Source organism: Chlorocebus sabaeus, chromosome 17 (genome assembly GCF_047675955.1).
Source record: "Chlorocebus sabaeus isolate Y175 chromosome 17, mChlSab1.0.hap1, whole genome shotgun sequence".
Classification (NCBI taxonomy): Eukaryota; Metazoa; Chordata; class Mammalia; order Primates; family Cercopithecidae; genus Chlorocebus; species Chlorocebus sabaeus.
In genome coordinates this window covers 49,822,246-49,836,873 of record NC_132920.1, presented here as the reverse complement: position 1 = coordinate 49,836,873, position 14,628 = coordinate 49,822,246, and the positions used below count along the sequence as shown (strand labels likewise).

The window sequence follows — 14,628 nt, the reverse complement described above, 5'->3', positions numbered from 1 at the left end:
ATGTTTTCCATCCCTATAGTCTTGCCTTTTTTCAAATATCATACAAATGGAATTGTACAATCTCTACATAATTATTTTGCCTGGCTTTCTTCAGCTAGTAAGACATATTTAAGTTTTATCCAGGGCTTTTGTGTAAGTAAATAGCTTGTTTCTTTTCTTTTTTTAAAATAATATTCCATCGCATGGATCTATCACAGTTTATTTATTTATTACTTGAAGAATATACAATTTTTGGTAATTATTAAGAAAACTACTCTAAACATTTGTTTACAGAATTTTGAGAGAATACAGGTTTTTGACGTCCTTGGATGAATATCTGGAAATAGGATTGATGACTTGTATGGTAAGTCTATGCATATTTGTAAGAAACTGCCAAGCTGTTTCCCAAAATGGCTGTAGCATATTTCATTCCTGGGAGCAATAACTGAGAGTTTCTGTTACTATATATTTTTAACACCATTTAAGGTTGCTTTTAAATACTGCTGACTTAATTTTCAACATTGAGGAACTGATAAACTCTTTTCTGAAATGGATGCACCATTAGACATTCCTATCAGCAATAAATGAGGATTCCAATTTGTCCACGTCTTTCTCAACACTTGTTTTTATTTTTTATTTTAGCTATCTCAGTAGGTGATGCCTCAAATATATTTCTGTCAAAGACTTCATTTTACATATTTAGTTCATTCAGCTTATAGAGTTGAATGAAAAAAAATTGTAAAGCCAATTTTCATTACTAAACCAACTAGCCACATACATTTGCTATCTCCAAAAATGGACTATCTCACTCACTTTCAATTCTAATAGATGTTTTCATCCTTATGAAAACCATGCACTTTTCTCAGCTCATTTTCTAAGCTGTATAGGTAGCAAAGCAAACAGAGAGGAGAGAAAAAATAAAGAACCTCATCGTAACATTGTAGTCTGAAAGAAATGTCACCATTACTTTCAGCACTTGTTACTGATACTCTTTTTGCTATGATCTTATGGGATTCTCCTGCAGAAGTGACCATTCTTTCATGGTAGTCTGAAATTCTTCCGTGGTAGTAAAATGGAAGAAGCAAAGTAGTGAAAATATGACAGCATTCCCATCCCATCCTAGAATATATCTAAAGATGAAGGCTAACAACAAGCCGCATCCTCAACAGAAATATTTATCAAGACAAGGAAAAGACAGAACTATACTATGCTGACTTGAATAAGCGAGGTTTCATATGAAAATCATTATTTCAAATATTTCTTTTATTTGGCACTACAGAGGTTTTTATATATCAAAAAGTTAAGATTTAACGTGAATGAGGTGTATGTAGGTTTGCGGGTGTGGGGGTGGAGTTCTTTTTGTTTTGTTTTTAATAATAAGAGCAACTGTTAACCGAGCTGTGGGGTGGGGGCAAAAAGAGCCAGAAGGAGTCGCAGACCTCAGGACCATTCTTGTTGTTTTTTAGAACCATTCTTATTCTGGGATTTCTTCACCTACCCAAGTCTCGCCCAAAGCCAGGTACCTCTAATCCCCTACCTGGCCCTCTGTCCAGGCAGTTGGAATCTTCACCTAGCAACACATTTCAGATCCAGATTGACAGGACCATGAGCCAATCACAAAGCTAGATTTCCTTTCCAGTCTAACAGTGGCTGTTGCGCTGGAGACAGTGTGGAAAAGAAAGGGGTGGGGCAAGGGGCAAGGACGTTAAAAATCACCACCGACTCAGCCTCCCAACAGCAAGTTGGTTCTTCAGCATTAAGATCCAGGTGTCAGCCTATGTTTTTATATTGTCAAGATGTCTCTTTCTAAGAAGTTGACTTTAGACAAACTGGATGTTAGAGGGAAGCGAGTAATCATGAGAGTAGACTTCAATGTTCCCATGAAGAAGAACCTGATTACAAACAACCAGAGGATCAAGGCTTCCATCCCAAGCATCAAGTACTGCCTAGACAATGGAGCCAAGGCAGTAGTTCTTATGAGTCATCTAGGTCGGCCTGATGGTGTTCCCATGCCTGACAAATATTCCTTACAGCCTGTTGCTGCTGAGCTCAAATCCTTGCTGGGCAAGGATGTTCTGTTCCTGAAGGACTGTGTAGGCGCAGAAGTGGAGAATGCCTGTGCCAACCCAGCTCCTGGTTCAGTCATCCTGCTGGAGAACTTGCGCTTTCATGTGGAGGAAGAAGGGAAGGGCCAAGATCCTTCTGGAAAGAAGATTAAAGCTGAGCCAGATAAAATAGAAGGCTTCCGAGCATCGCTTTCTAAGCTAGGGGACGTCTATGTCAATGATGCTTTTGGCACTGCGCACCGGGCTCATAGTTCCATGGTGGGAGTGAATCTGCCCCATAAAGCATCTGGATTCTTGATGAAGAAGGAACTAGATTACTTTGCTAAAGCCTTGGAAAACCCAGTGAGACCCTTTCTGGCTATACTTGGTGGAGCCAAAGTGGCAGACAAGATCCAACTTATCAAAAATATGCTGGACAAAGTCAATGAGATGATTATTGGTGGTGGAATGGCTTACACCTTCCTTAAGGTACTCAACAACATGGAGATTGGTGCTTCTCTGTTTGATGAAGAGGGAGCCAAGATTGTCAAAGATATCATGACCAAAGCACAAAAGAATGGTGTAAGGATTACTTTTCCTGTTGACTTTGTTACTGCTGACAAGTTTGATGAGAATGCTCAGGTTGGAAAAGCCACTGTAGCATCTGGCATACCTCCCGGCTGGATGGGTTTGGACTGTGGTCCTGAGAGCAACAAGAATCATGCTCAAGTTGTGGTTCAAGCAAAGCTAATTGTTTGGAATGGGCCGTTAGGAGTATTTGAATGGGATGCCTTTGCTAAGGGAACCAAAGCCCTCATGGATGAAATTGTGAAAGCCACTTCCAAGGGCTGCATCACTATTATAGGGGGTGGAGACACTGCTACTTGCTGTGCCAAATGGAACACTGAGGATAAAGTCAGCCATGTCAGCACTGGAGGTGGTGCCAGTCTAGAGCTTCTGGAAGGTAAAATCCTTCCTGGCGTAGAGGCCCTCAGCAACATGTAGTTAACATAGTGTTACTTCCTTCTGTTTTCTGTCCACAGCCTTTAAGTCAGCTTAGTGCTTTTACATTTCCATGTGACTTTTGTTAAAATCTACTCCTAGATCAAGACCTATGTAACGGACAAGCAACGGGCCACCGGGAACTCTTAGTATCAGCACAGCAGTTCATTTTAGTTTGGTCGTGTATTTGCCTATTCAAGTTCTCATTTGAACTTCACCATTGTGCATTGTAGGGAGGACATTTTCTTAAGTTGCCTATTAAAGAAGGTGAGCTGAAGAAGCTGAATCTTTTTATTTTAGTCCAACTTTGCTATTGTTTCACAATTTGAAACCCAAAAGTCAAAACTTAAGTTGTTGGGAAAGAGTGGAATGAAAGTTCACAAACAAACAATAAATATGCTCAAACTGAGAAAAATAATTAAGTATAAGAACTCATGGGTACCATTAAAGTTCTGCTAAGAGGAAATGTTATACTAAATAGGAAAAAGAAAGGGAAATGAAAGATCCTTATTAAACCCAAGAATTTTTAAAAAGAAAAGAAATTAAACTCAAGGTAAGAATTATGTTTGTGTGCATATCAGTGCACAAGAGTACACACAAATGCCAGCTAGAAAAAGAGCTACAAGTTAAACCCAAGTTGTAAATACGTAATTGTTTTATTTTTAAGGCAGGCATTCTTTAATAAATAGATAACAAAACTGGTATGTTATAAAACTTGGTTTTTGAGATAAATAAAATATATATACATAGTTTAATAATGGGAAAATAGATATAATTCTCTATTAGAAAACAGAAGATAAAATGATAAGAAATGTAGAAAAAACAAAAAAAACACTTATTGGAAAATATTTTGCTTTATTCTGTAGACAAAGAGGTAGTTCAGAGCAATGCTATTAATAACAATAGTAATTAAGAGTAAAAATGCAGATTAACCTTTCCCAGCTATAATGTCTTATGTCCCGTAACCCCAGATCAATTGTGTATATTCAATATCCTGAATAATTAAGCTTCAAATATAAATCTTAATACATCTGCAACTTCAACATATTTTAAGCAGAATGTTAATATCATAATAATCCCAGGAAAGATGTAGGAGTTAGGATTAATGGAATCAAAACTTCAGTAGTTGTAGTTGAAACAAGATTAAAACATATCACTCTCTCACCTGAGAACCCAGGGCAAATAACACAGGCTTTCCTTTATGAGGTCATCTAGGGAACCAAACTGGTGAAATAGATCTGTTACTCCCAGTGAGGGAGTTCAGTCTGTGTATGGTATGATGCCACTGTTCAAGTTTTTGCTACTTGATTGCCAACTTGAAGGGGGAAGTTCTTGAAAGGCAATTAGTTTTCTTTTCAATACATGATTCAAAAAGTTTAGAAATTTGTTTTCACTTATCCTATTGGCATTTGTTGTGAGATAAGGCCTATTTTGCAAGGGAGGATTGGGGATGTATTCTCTCTAGCTGCATACCTTGTGCCCAGCTAAAAAGTCAATAGATTCTATTGTTGAAAGGAAGTAAGGAGGGAAAAAACACTGAGGAAAATTAATGGTTTCTGACAGACTGCCATACTGGCCTCCCAAGTATCCATGTACAAGTATTCATGTTTTGTTTTGTTCTGTTTTGCTTTCCAAAAAGAAAACATCTGTTCTCCAAGAGATACTATACAATCAAATGACTTGTCCAGTTACTGCATCCTACTCAAAATTGGGTATCTCTGAATTACACACAATTCTTTCTGTGTGATCCAGTGGGGGCCCAACAGTGATGAACTCAGAAACACAGTCATTTTTCTCATACCTCCCAGCCCCTCACTCCATACCTAGCCAATATACAATAGTGAAAAAGAAATAGGACAACTGCAACAAAAATACTTACCTAGAAAAAGTCACTGGCTCATTACAATTATGAAATAAATCACTCTGGATCAGAATTTCGAGAACTCCCTGACCTGGCAGCACCAGAATTTCCTTGGTTAGACTGGTTCTGGTCTCTGGGAGGAACTTATCCATTGTCCTTTTCTGGCCGGTCATTTGACCAATTGGGAAATTTTCTTTGTTTCCTTAACTTCCGTGGCATATTCTGAAGCAGGTGGTATGCTTCATCAGGCCATATCAGGCCACCGCACAGATTTCCTAGCCTCTTTTTGCTGGTACAGTTTTGTTTGTTTGATTTTTCTGAGACAGAATCTCTCTCTGTCACTCAGGCTGGGGTAAGGTGGCACGATCTTGGCTCACTGCAGCCTCTACCTCCCGGGTTCAAGAGATTCTCATGACTCAGCCTCCCAAGTAGCAGGGATTAAGGCATGTACCACCACATCTGGTTAATTTTTGTAGTTTTAGTGCAGATGGGGTTTCATCATGTTGACCAGGCTGGTCTTGAACTCCTGGCTTCAAATGATCTTCCCGCCTTAGCCTCCCAAAGTACTGGGATTACAGGTGTGAGCCACCATGACAAGCAGCTGGTTCTGGTTTAATAAACCAAGGATATCTTTTTGTATCACACAATTAAAAGCCTTTCAATGCTGAGCTAGTGGTTTTTCAACTTTTTCAAGAATTAAGGTTTCTGGTCTGTTTAGTTTCATTTGGAAGAACTTCACCAAAAATCTCTTCTAGTTACACTTCTTTACCTTCTGATCCTTGTTTTTAATTAATTGGCTTCTTTGCTTGGCCTTTTTTTATTTTTATTTTTATTTTTTATTTTTTTTTGAGACAGAGTCTCACTTTGTCGCCCAGGCTGGTGTGCAGTGGTGTGATCTCTGCTTACTGCAACCTCCGCCTCCCGGGTTCAAGCAATTCCCCTGCCTCAGCCTCCCAAGTAGCTGGAACTATAGGCACATGCCATCACACTTGGTTAAATTTTATACTGTTAGTAGAGACAGGGTTTCACTGTGTTGGCCAGGCTGGTCTCCAACTCCTGACCTCAGGTTATCCACCCTCTCGGCCTCCCAAAGTGCTGGGATTAAAAGGCGTAAGCCCGGCCCTGGGCCCGCTTTTCTTTATTTTAAAGATGACTAACGTGGTCATATGAAAAAGTTCGTAGTGGTATGAAGGCAGTATTTATAATCTAATCTTTGTGTGTGGCTTTTTCATACTTTTGGCTGAAAAGTCCAAATGGGGGGACTCTAAAAAAAGCCATGAGTGACACTATTTTTCCCATTGTTGAAGTACTGAGGCAGTTAGTTTTTTCAACTCTGAGAAATCTCACTTTTCTAGTTTATTAGCCAATTTTAGATTATCTCCCTTAAAAAGTTCTGTCACCTCTATTTCTAATTTCAAGTGTTCATTTTTTCCTAGCTGTGCTCATTTTTTGTTATAATATTTTACTAAAAACTGCATATAGCAATCAAAATATACTGACATTCTGCCTTTCTAAGCACTTCTCTAGCAGCTTTAATCTCCACAGGAATACGTTCTGCCTAGTACTTTCCACAGTTAACAGTTCTATCCAACGCTGCAGCAGGTGAATTATCACCACCTTCCAGGCTTCAATGCCTTGTCACTTCTTCTCACCGACTCCTAAGTGAAAGCAATATTTTATAAGTTTTATTAAGGCAGCGTTACTACAGGGAACAATGTCTACATTCGTTAATCTACAGACTAGTGGTTCTCAAGCAGAAACACAATTGTTCCACAGGGGACATTTGCCAAAGTCCAGAGACATTTTTGCTAGTCACGACCAGAAGAATGCCGTAGTGGTATGGCTAAGAATGCCTCTAGTGGTAATGGCTAAGGATGCTACTAAACACCCTAAAATACACAGGACAGCTTTTTAGTACAAAAACACATTCAGCCCCAAATGTCAATCATATTGAGTTGAGAAATCTTGATCTAGAAACTACCATAATAACAATACTTAAAAATATAGCTTCTCAAACAACATAGCAATTTTACTTTCTTAAGGTAACTTTCCAAGGGGTTACAGCTAAGTAGACACTTCTTGAGCTCATCCAAGGACTTAATCGAGTAAAGTCTCTGTCATTATCTGTACTTGATTTTCATCTCTAGCAGCACGATGGTTAATTTGGTTGTTGACATTTTCCAACCTACTGTGCAGGGAAAGGGAATTCAGAGAAAACATCCTATTCTTAGGGAAAAGCACTGGAAGTCACACACATCAATTTTGTTTACATCCCGTCAGCCTGCACTTCATAATATGATCACATCTAGGTGACAGGGAACCTGGACAATAATGTTCTTTAACTGAGTCATCATGGGCCCCATTAAAACTGTTGCTAAAAGGAAGAATAACAAAGGGTGAATTTAAGACAACATCAAAAAGAAAAACCTATGAAAATTTCACAAGACACCGGTAAGACCCATGGAGAAAATGCTTTCATAGATGATTTACCTTAAGAGAAAGGAGACCATTTAGAGAACAAGCACACTTCATTTAAAAAATTATGAAAGAAGAAAAATGAATATAGAAGATAATCACATGAGATAGAAAATAAACTGACAAGAATTATAAAAATACATGACAAATTCGAGTACTGCCAGTATAAGATATTAAATGGTGTAGAAATAAAAGACTTGAAAGTGCGGGAGGGAAAAACCAGTGAATTAGCATATTGGAAAAATAACAATACAATGAAGTTTTAGAAAGAGATGTTTGTGGAGCTACATACAGTCATGTGACCAGTAACAACGTTTCACTCAACAACAGGCTGCGTGTACAACAGTGGACTCATATGATCAGATTTGAGTTGGAAAATTTCTATTACCTAGTGATGACTCTATGATCCTGACCCTCTGTAGGCCTAGGCCAAGGTGTGTGCATGTGTCTTAGTTTTTAACAAAAAAGTTAAAAAAGTTAAAAATTATTTAAAAAATAGAAAAAGGCTTATAGAATAAGAATATAAAGAAATTAAAAATTTTGTACAGCTATACAATGTCTTTGTACTTTAAGATAAATTTTGTTACAAAAGTTTTCAAAAAGCAGGAGTAAAAAAATGTTAAAAATGAAAAGTTTATAAAGTAAAAACTTACAGCAAGATAGTCAATTTATTATTAAAGAAAAAAATATTCGTAATAAATTGAGTGTGGCCTACATGTAAAGCATTTCTAAAGTCTGCACTAGTAGGCCGGGCGTGGTGGCTCACATCTGTAATACTAACACTTTGGGAGGCCAAGGCGGGTGGATCACGAGGTCAGGAGTTTGAGACCAGCCTGTCCAACATGATGAATCCCCGTCTCTACTAAAAATACAAAAATCAGCTGGGCATGGTGGCGCACACCTGTAATCCCAGCTACTTAGGTGGCTGAGGCAGGAGAATTGCTTGAACTCGGGGGGTGGAGAATGCAGTGAGCTGAGATTGTGCCATGGCACTCCAGCCTGGGCAACAGAGCGAGACTCTGTCTCAAGATATAAATAAATAAATAAATAAATAAATAAATAAATAAATAAATCATAAAGTCTGCAGTAGTACACAGTAATGTTCCAGGCCTTCATATTCACCCTCTACTCACTCATCCAGAGTAATTCTCAGTCCTACAAGCTCCATTCATGATAAGTGCCCTACATAGGTTTACCATTTTTGCCTTTTATACAGTGTTTTTACTGTACCTTTTCTATGTTTATATATATTTAAATATACAAATACTTGCCATTGCATTATAACTGCCTATGTTATTCAGTACAGTAACATGCCTTACGAGTTTGTAACCTAGGAGCAATAGGCTACTCCGTATAGCTCAGGTGTGTAGTAGGCCATATCATTTAGATTTGTGTAAGTACACATATCCCAGTTGTTAAACAATGTGTGTATGACTGTATATAAATACATACACATACATCTATCATATATGTGCATATATGATGTATGTATATATTTAATATAATATTTGGTATAGTTATAAGAATTTTATAGTTATATATTATAATTGTATACATTAAAAATAATTTGCTATGTATTAATATCAAAGTTTTAAAAACCTTAAAATGTTACCATAAGATGGTGGTATTGCCAAGGTTTCAATTTGAGTTATTTAATTCACATGCTTGGATATTAGTATTCATTTATTTTCTGTGCATTTTTAATAATATCTGTAAATTGATATAGCTTATTTCAAGGAACATTAGTTAGTAAAGCTGTGATAAACTAAATGCTAGAAAATAAAAGTAGGTGCCATTTTTATGTCCTTATGCTTTAAACTTTACCTTAATTTCAAATCTTATTTATTTATTAGAAGTCTCCTAGATGTTGTGACTCAGTTACATTCTCTAAAGCAAAGTATATTAATGATAAACCTAGAAAGATGAGGAGATCTCATAAAAAGTAAGGGAGAAAAATTTGGAAAATGACAAATCAGAGGGCATATGAACTTACATATTTAAAAAGCAATGTTTTAGCTGGCATCTCCTCACCTCAGAGCCCAACAGACTGTACCTCAAGTTCTCCTGCCTTCTCTTTCACCTGGGAATTTTTTTAGTAGGGTACTTTTCATTTGTATCATTTAACATGTTTCATTTACCAAAAGGTACAAATACATGCAACTCTTTTTTTTCTTCATAGTTTCTGTTCTGAATCCCCAGCTTCTTTCTCTGCAGATGAATTGAGCTTTGCATTCTGGAAGGAAACATGAAGGTAGAGTCAGCTTTAAGGAGGAGCCCTGGAAGTCACACACATCAATTTTGTTTACATCCCCTCAGCCTGAACTTAGTAATATGATCACATCTAGGTGATAGGGAACCTGGGCAATAATATTCTTCGACTGTGTCATCATAGGCCCCATTAAAACTGCTGCTAAAAGAAAGAATAACAAAGGGTGAATTTAAGACAACATTAAAAAAATACTATGAAAATTTCACAATACACAAAGAGATCCATGGAGACATTGGAGGTAGAGTCAGCTTCGTGAGCTTGTGGCCTGCGCAGGCACACAGGGCCCTGCTCGCAGAAGAGTCCTACATTTGGTTTAATGCTCTACAGTTGCCATCTTGAAATTGTTAAGGATTTTTAACATGAAGTCAAGCCATGCTTTGTACTGGACATCCTCCCCCTACAATTATGTAGCTAATCTTGCTGAAGGTTTCTCAACTAAGCCCAGAGTTAAGGAGACTAACACGGGTCTTTAGTTTCACTCTTTGGATTACCACAGGTTTCTCTAACTCTTTAGAATCATAAAGAAGACCTAAGACTTTCTGAAAAATTAAGGCTCACAAAATTCTTCAAAAGATATGACCTCCCATCCTTCTCCAAAAGAATGTCATTGAGAAACAATCACTACCCAAATATGTCCTCCACATGTGTGTATGTTTAGATGTTCAAGAAAAAAATCAATTTTAGCTTTCATAATGGCTCCATGCTTGCCCTGAAAAATGTTCATATGTTCATATGGCTTTTTTATTTTTTACCAAAAAAAAAAAAGAAGAAAGGAGAGATTAATGAGAACATGATGTCAATCATTGTCCCCATGGTAGGGTACTATAGTGTCTCATTATAAACCTTCATTTTCTATGACTGCCTTCATGACTATCGAAAGCGAGAAGAATAGGTAGTTGATTGAGAATATCTCTGTCAAAAACCCTAGTTAAATTCTGTCTATTAAAAGTTAGGATCTTTTTTCCAGAAAATATACATAATTGCTTTAATAGAAAGCAATGAGCATACAAATTAAACGTGTATAGTTGACCTAGGAGAAAATTATACTTTTAGAAAAGCAAAAATAGTCTAGTGATATTAAAAATATCTTTTAATATGGCAGTTATATTTGCTCAATGCATTTGTTTTCTTAATATATTTATAAAACCTTGGAATTATTTAGACACTGTGATTTCTTTGAAAGAAGAATGATTTTTGTCAGTGTGTGTCTGTGGAGCAAAGAAAAGCAAAAGTATAATCATTACAGTTTAATGATATATTTCTGACATGACCACATGAGCTCAGGTAGTGAATGGGGAGGGAAAGGAAGATGGAGGCAGAGAGGTAAAGGGATAGCAGGGGATTGCAAGTTTGTGACAGAATAATTTACAGTCATTGTTGACTAATTTGACAAGATGGGTAAATATTGGATAGGTAAATTCACGACGTGTAAATCAATAATCATGAATGTTGATGAAGGTACTTTCGATTAATGAATAAGGTGTAAGTCATACAGTAAAAATGTTATTTCATATTTTAAGAAGCATGCATACATTAACTGGCTTTAAATTAAATAAATAATTACGAAGAGAAAATCTTCAGGTTCTAGATCAAACCTTTAAGTGTACTACAGAGAGATGAACTGTCTTATTAGGAAGGAAAAGGAAATATTCACTTTAGAGTCAGAACTTCTTTCTACTAAGTTATTACAGGCTTGGGTTTAAGAATACTTACATAAGGCCTCAAGATGCATGCTGTAGAGCAGGTTTCTCCATGTATTCTTACTAAGGCAGCAGCAGCAGCCAGCAACTTGTTAGAAATGCAGATTACTGGGCCTCCATTATACCTAACGAATTACAACCTCTGGTGATGAGATCCAGTAATATGTATTGTAATCAGCTCTCCAGTGTTTCTATTTCAGCTTTTGTATTAGGGTAAAGACCAGTTTAAAAGGAAACAGGAATTAGTTCTAGTGACAGTCATGCCACTACCTACTTGTTTTAACTGAGGCAAATCATTTCACTTCTCTGAGTTTCTTTAGCTGAAAAAGCATATATTTATTTATATGTTATCTGAGGTTCCTTCTAGTTTTTAAGTTATATGGCTCTGAAGCCCTGGTTGGTATCCTTGAGACTGTTGGCTGTAATTTTTATCTACTAAGACTCTCTACAAAAAGAAAAGAATGACCTAGAAGCTAAAGGACATTGTACATGGTGGTCTAAATTGTAGATGAAGAAAAAAAAAATCAGAACCTTGGCTCTCCAACCATACATTACTTTTGCAACTTGACATTTACTTTCTATATATGAAGGCTACATCCCCCAAACTACAGTGTCTAAGAACTTAAAGAAATATAGAACAGTGAAATGGATTCAACTACTCTTTGTCTTAATAGAGCTATTTAGATAAAAAGAAGGTGAAGAACTCCCCAGGTAAGAAAAAGTAGGTATTCACAAAATGTCTGAAATTGGTTTCTGTAGGAGAAAATTGATAGTTAATACAACACCTGCACATTTAAGTATTTGGTTTTGTATTTGCTTATTCTTGTTGGTGGTTTAAAGTTGTGATTTGGTTGCTTGCATAGATAGCAAAAAAAAAAATGTAGAGTGAGAAAGAGGCTTAGTTTTCATTGTATACACTCTTAATACAGTATAATTAGTGCATTAATCATCTTTTCATCGGGACAAGTCGTTTACAATTGAGAAGGAAATGGACTTAACTGGATAAGCTCAGATATGACCTCTGCAAAATGTCTTAACCCAACATTTCCTGCCCAATCCACACTTCCAGATGAATGAATCACACTTTTGGGGTATTTTGTTCTTTGTGCAAACCTGTTGTTTTACTCTCTAATATTATTGGAATGTTTTGTTGACATACCCCTCTCTCAATTTTTGAAGGTCAGAGACTACATCTTATTCAACTCTCTACTTCAGGGTCTAGCACAGCATTTGGCATATGGAAGATTTGCAGCTATTGATTTCTTATTGTTGGTGATGCTGTTGTTTTGTAAATTGAAAGTAATATTGAGAGATATGTGGAAAATACAAATTGTACAATGAGAGCAAAAATGTAACAATGCCCATGTTGCTACATAACAGGAACCTCATTTTCACAATCAAGAATTTTTTTTTCTTGTTAAAGGAAATGGAATGTTCCACTTATCACAGCATGCTACAGTAAAGAAAGTGAGCTAACTAGGATACAGGATAATCAATCATTAGAGAAAAAAAGAGTTGAATTCCTATATAAGTAATGAGAAGTCATTAATGAAAAGCACAAAAAGTTAGTTCTGCATACTGTACCAGCAGGAAGAGTGATGAAGAGAAAGGAACCAGTGACTGTGATGAGATATTGAGAGTGAATTGTTTGACTATCTCATCAGCAAAAACTAATGATTTCCCTAGCAGAGAAAAAAATTGAAATTTATATCAAAACTCTACTTGCTACCTATTATTTTTAGGTTATTTATATAATTATACCTAAGTAAATGATATAAAGGTAGTTGAAACTCACATTCATTCATTATTTATTTAGAAATTCTCAATTAATTTCAGAGATATAAAATTCTGACAGATATTCTAAGGTAACTGTAGATTAATTTTTAGATTGATTAAGTTTATGTAATGACTGCAACCGATTTTCTTGTCTACTGAGCTGGTGAGGTGTACTATTTACAGACCCTCCTTTATTCAAACACATTTATGGTATGCTGAGATATATATAATATTATAAAAATCACCTACTACAGTGCTAGACACTTTATATCCTCATCTTACAGATGGTTTCTTCTGACCCCTCTCTAAACTTTCTACACTCTTTACTATAAAATAAGCCAACTATCTTGAAGCAAAATTTAACATTCTCTCTTTCCAGATAAAATATCTCCCTCTCTTTCAACCATATAGCCTACATTTTTACCAGACCCTTACTATCTTAGACATCTAGATCAGACAAGGCTCTGTCAGGAAGCTGAGGGTAACCAACTGTCTCGTGTGTAGCAAGGGCATCTGATTTTCGTGCTAAAATAAAATCATGAGTGTCATGCAAACCAGAATGGTTGGTCACCCTAGGAAGCACACTGAAATACTTAATTCAAAGCAGTTTACTGAAGGAACTATTTAAGTATGGGTAGGGTTAAGAATTAAGATGAAGTACCTGAGGGCCCGCAACTGGGGATGCCCTAGACCAGAAATTTCTAAGGAGAAGGAGCTGTTATCAGAGACTAGTGAAAGCTGTAGCTGGAGAGAGAAGCTGTTGCATAGGAGGTACAGAGCCAAATTTCAGCTTGAGGTGCTGCGGGCTGGAGAGGAAGGTGGAACTAAATGCCTAACCTCTTTTCTTCACATTTAGATTTCCTGATGATGTCTTTCACTGGCAGAATCTTGTTTTCTGTCAAACAGAAAGCCAGAAAACAAGAGAACTTCTGAGGAATCAGACTCCAGTAGCGGAAACTTGATAAAGACAGACTGAGTGTCGATCTGGAAGGGCGAACAATGTCTAGCCTGTAACACTTCCCTGAGCAAATTACAGTTATTTCGTGACCTTTAAAAGAATGTTGCACTCCAAACACTCAGCTGTAACTTAGCAAGTTGCAAAATATGGAGACATCTCTAATTCAATCATACAATATGCAAATTATCTGAATATTTCAAAACATTATATATTGTCATATTGTATAAAAATGATGCAAAGGTGAAAATGCCTGACTATTACCTTTCCATAACACTCTTATATTTATTAGTTTAACCATTCTACCAATGAGCCAATTTAAAATTATCAATATTCAAGTAATCAATCGTATTTAATTTCTCATAGTCTATCAAAAACTAGAACCAGTAGGATTATTTTGACTCTGAAGCAAGCAGATATACTACTTAATGGTGAAATTGTTTATCGAGTTAATTCATGATAATATTAATCCTTCGAATAGAAGAATTCTAAAGAAACAGTAGAAAGACTGAGAATATTGTTTTGCAATCATCAGCCAAGAAGAAAAACAGTTCACTAAATTCAAG

The 14,628-nt window shown here is 36.4% G+C and overlaps 1 protein-coding gene and 1 long non-coding RNA gene across 2 annotated transcripts in view; one reads left to right on the top strand and one right to left on the bottom strand.

Moving 5' to 3' along the window:
• Window positions 1-8,424, bottom strand: part of LOC140708942 (uncharacterized) — a 33,200-nt gene extending 24,776 nt beyond the window's left edge. The window contains exon 1 of the long non-coding RNA XR_012089255.1: window positions 8,264-8,424. This is a non-coding gene — a long non-coding RNA (uncharacterized lncRNA). The remainder of the gene's footprint in view (window positions 1-8,263) is intronic.
• On the top strand, window positions 1,678-3,303 carry PGK2 (phosphoglycerate kinase 2). Its single transcript, XM_007972297.3, has one exon. The coding sequence runs from the start codon at window positions 1,776-1,778 to the stop codon at window positions 3,027-3,029; it is 1,254 nt and encodes a 417-aa protein (XP_007970488.3). The 5' UTR covers window positions 1,678-1,775; the 3' UTR covers window positions 3,030-3,303.
• Window positions 8,425-14,628: the final 6,204 nt, after the last annotated feature.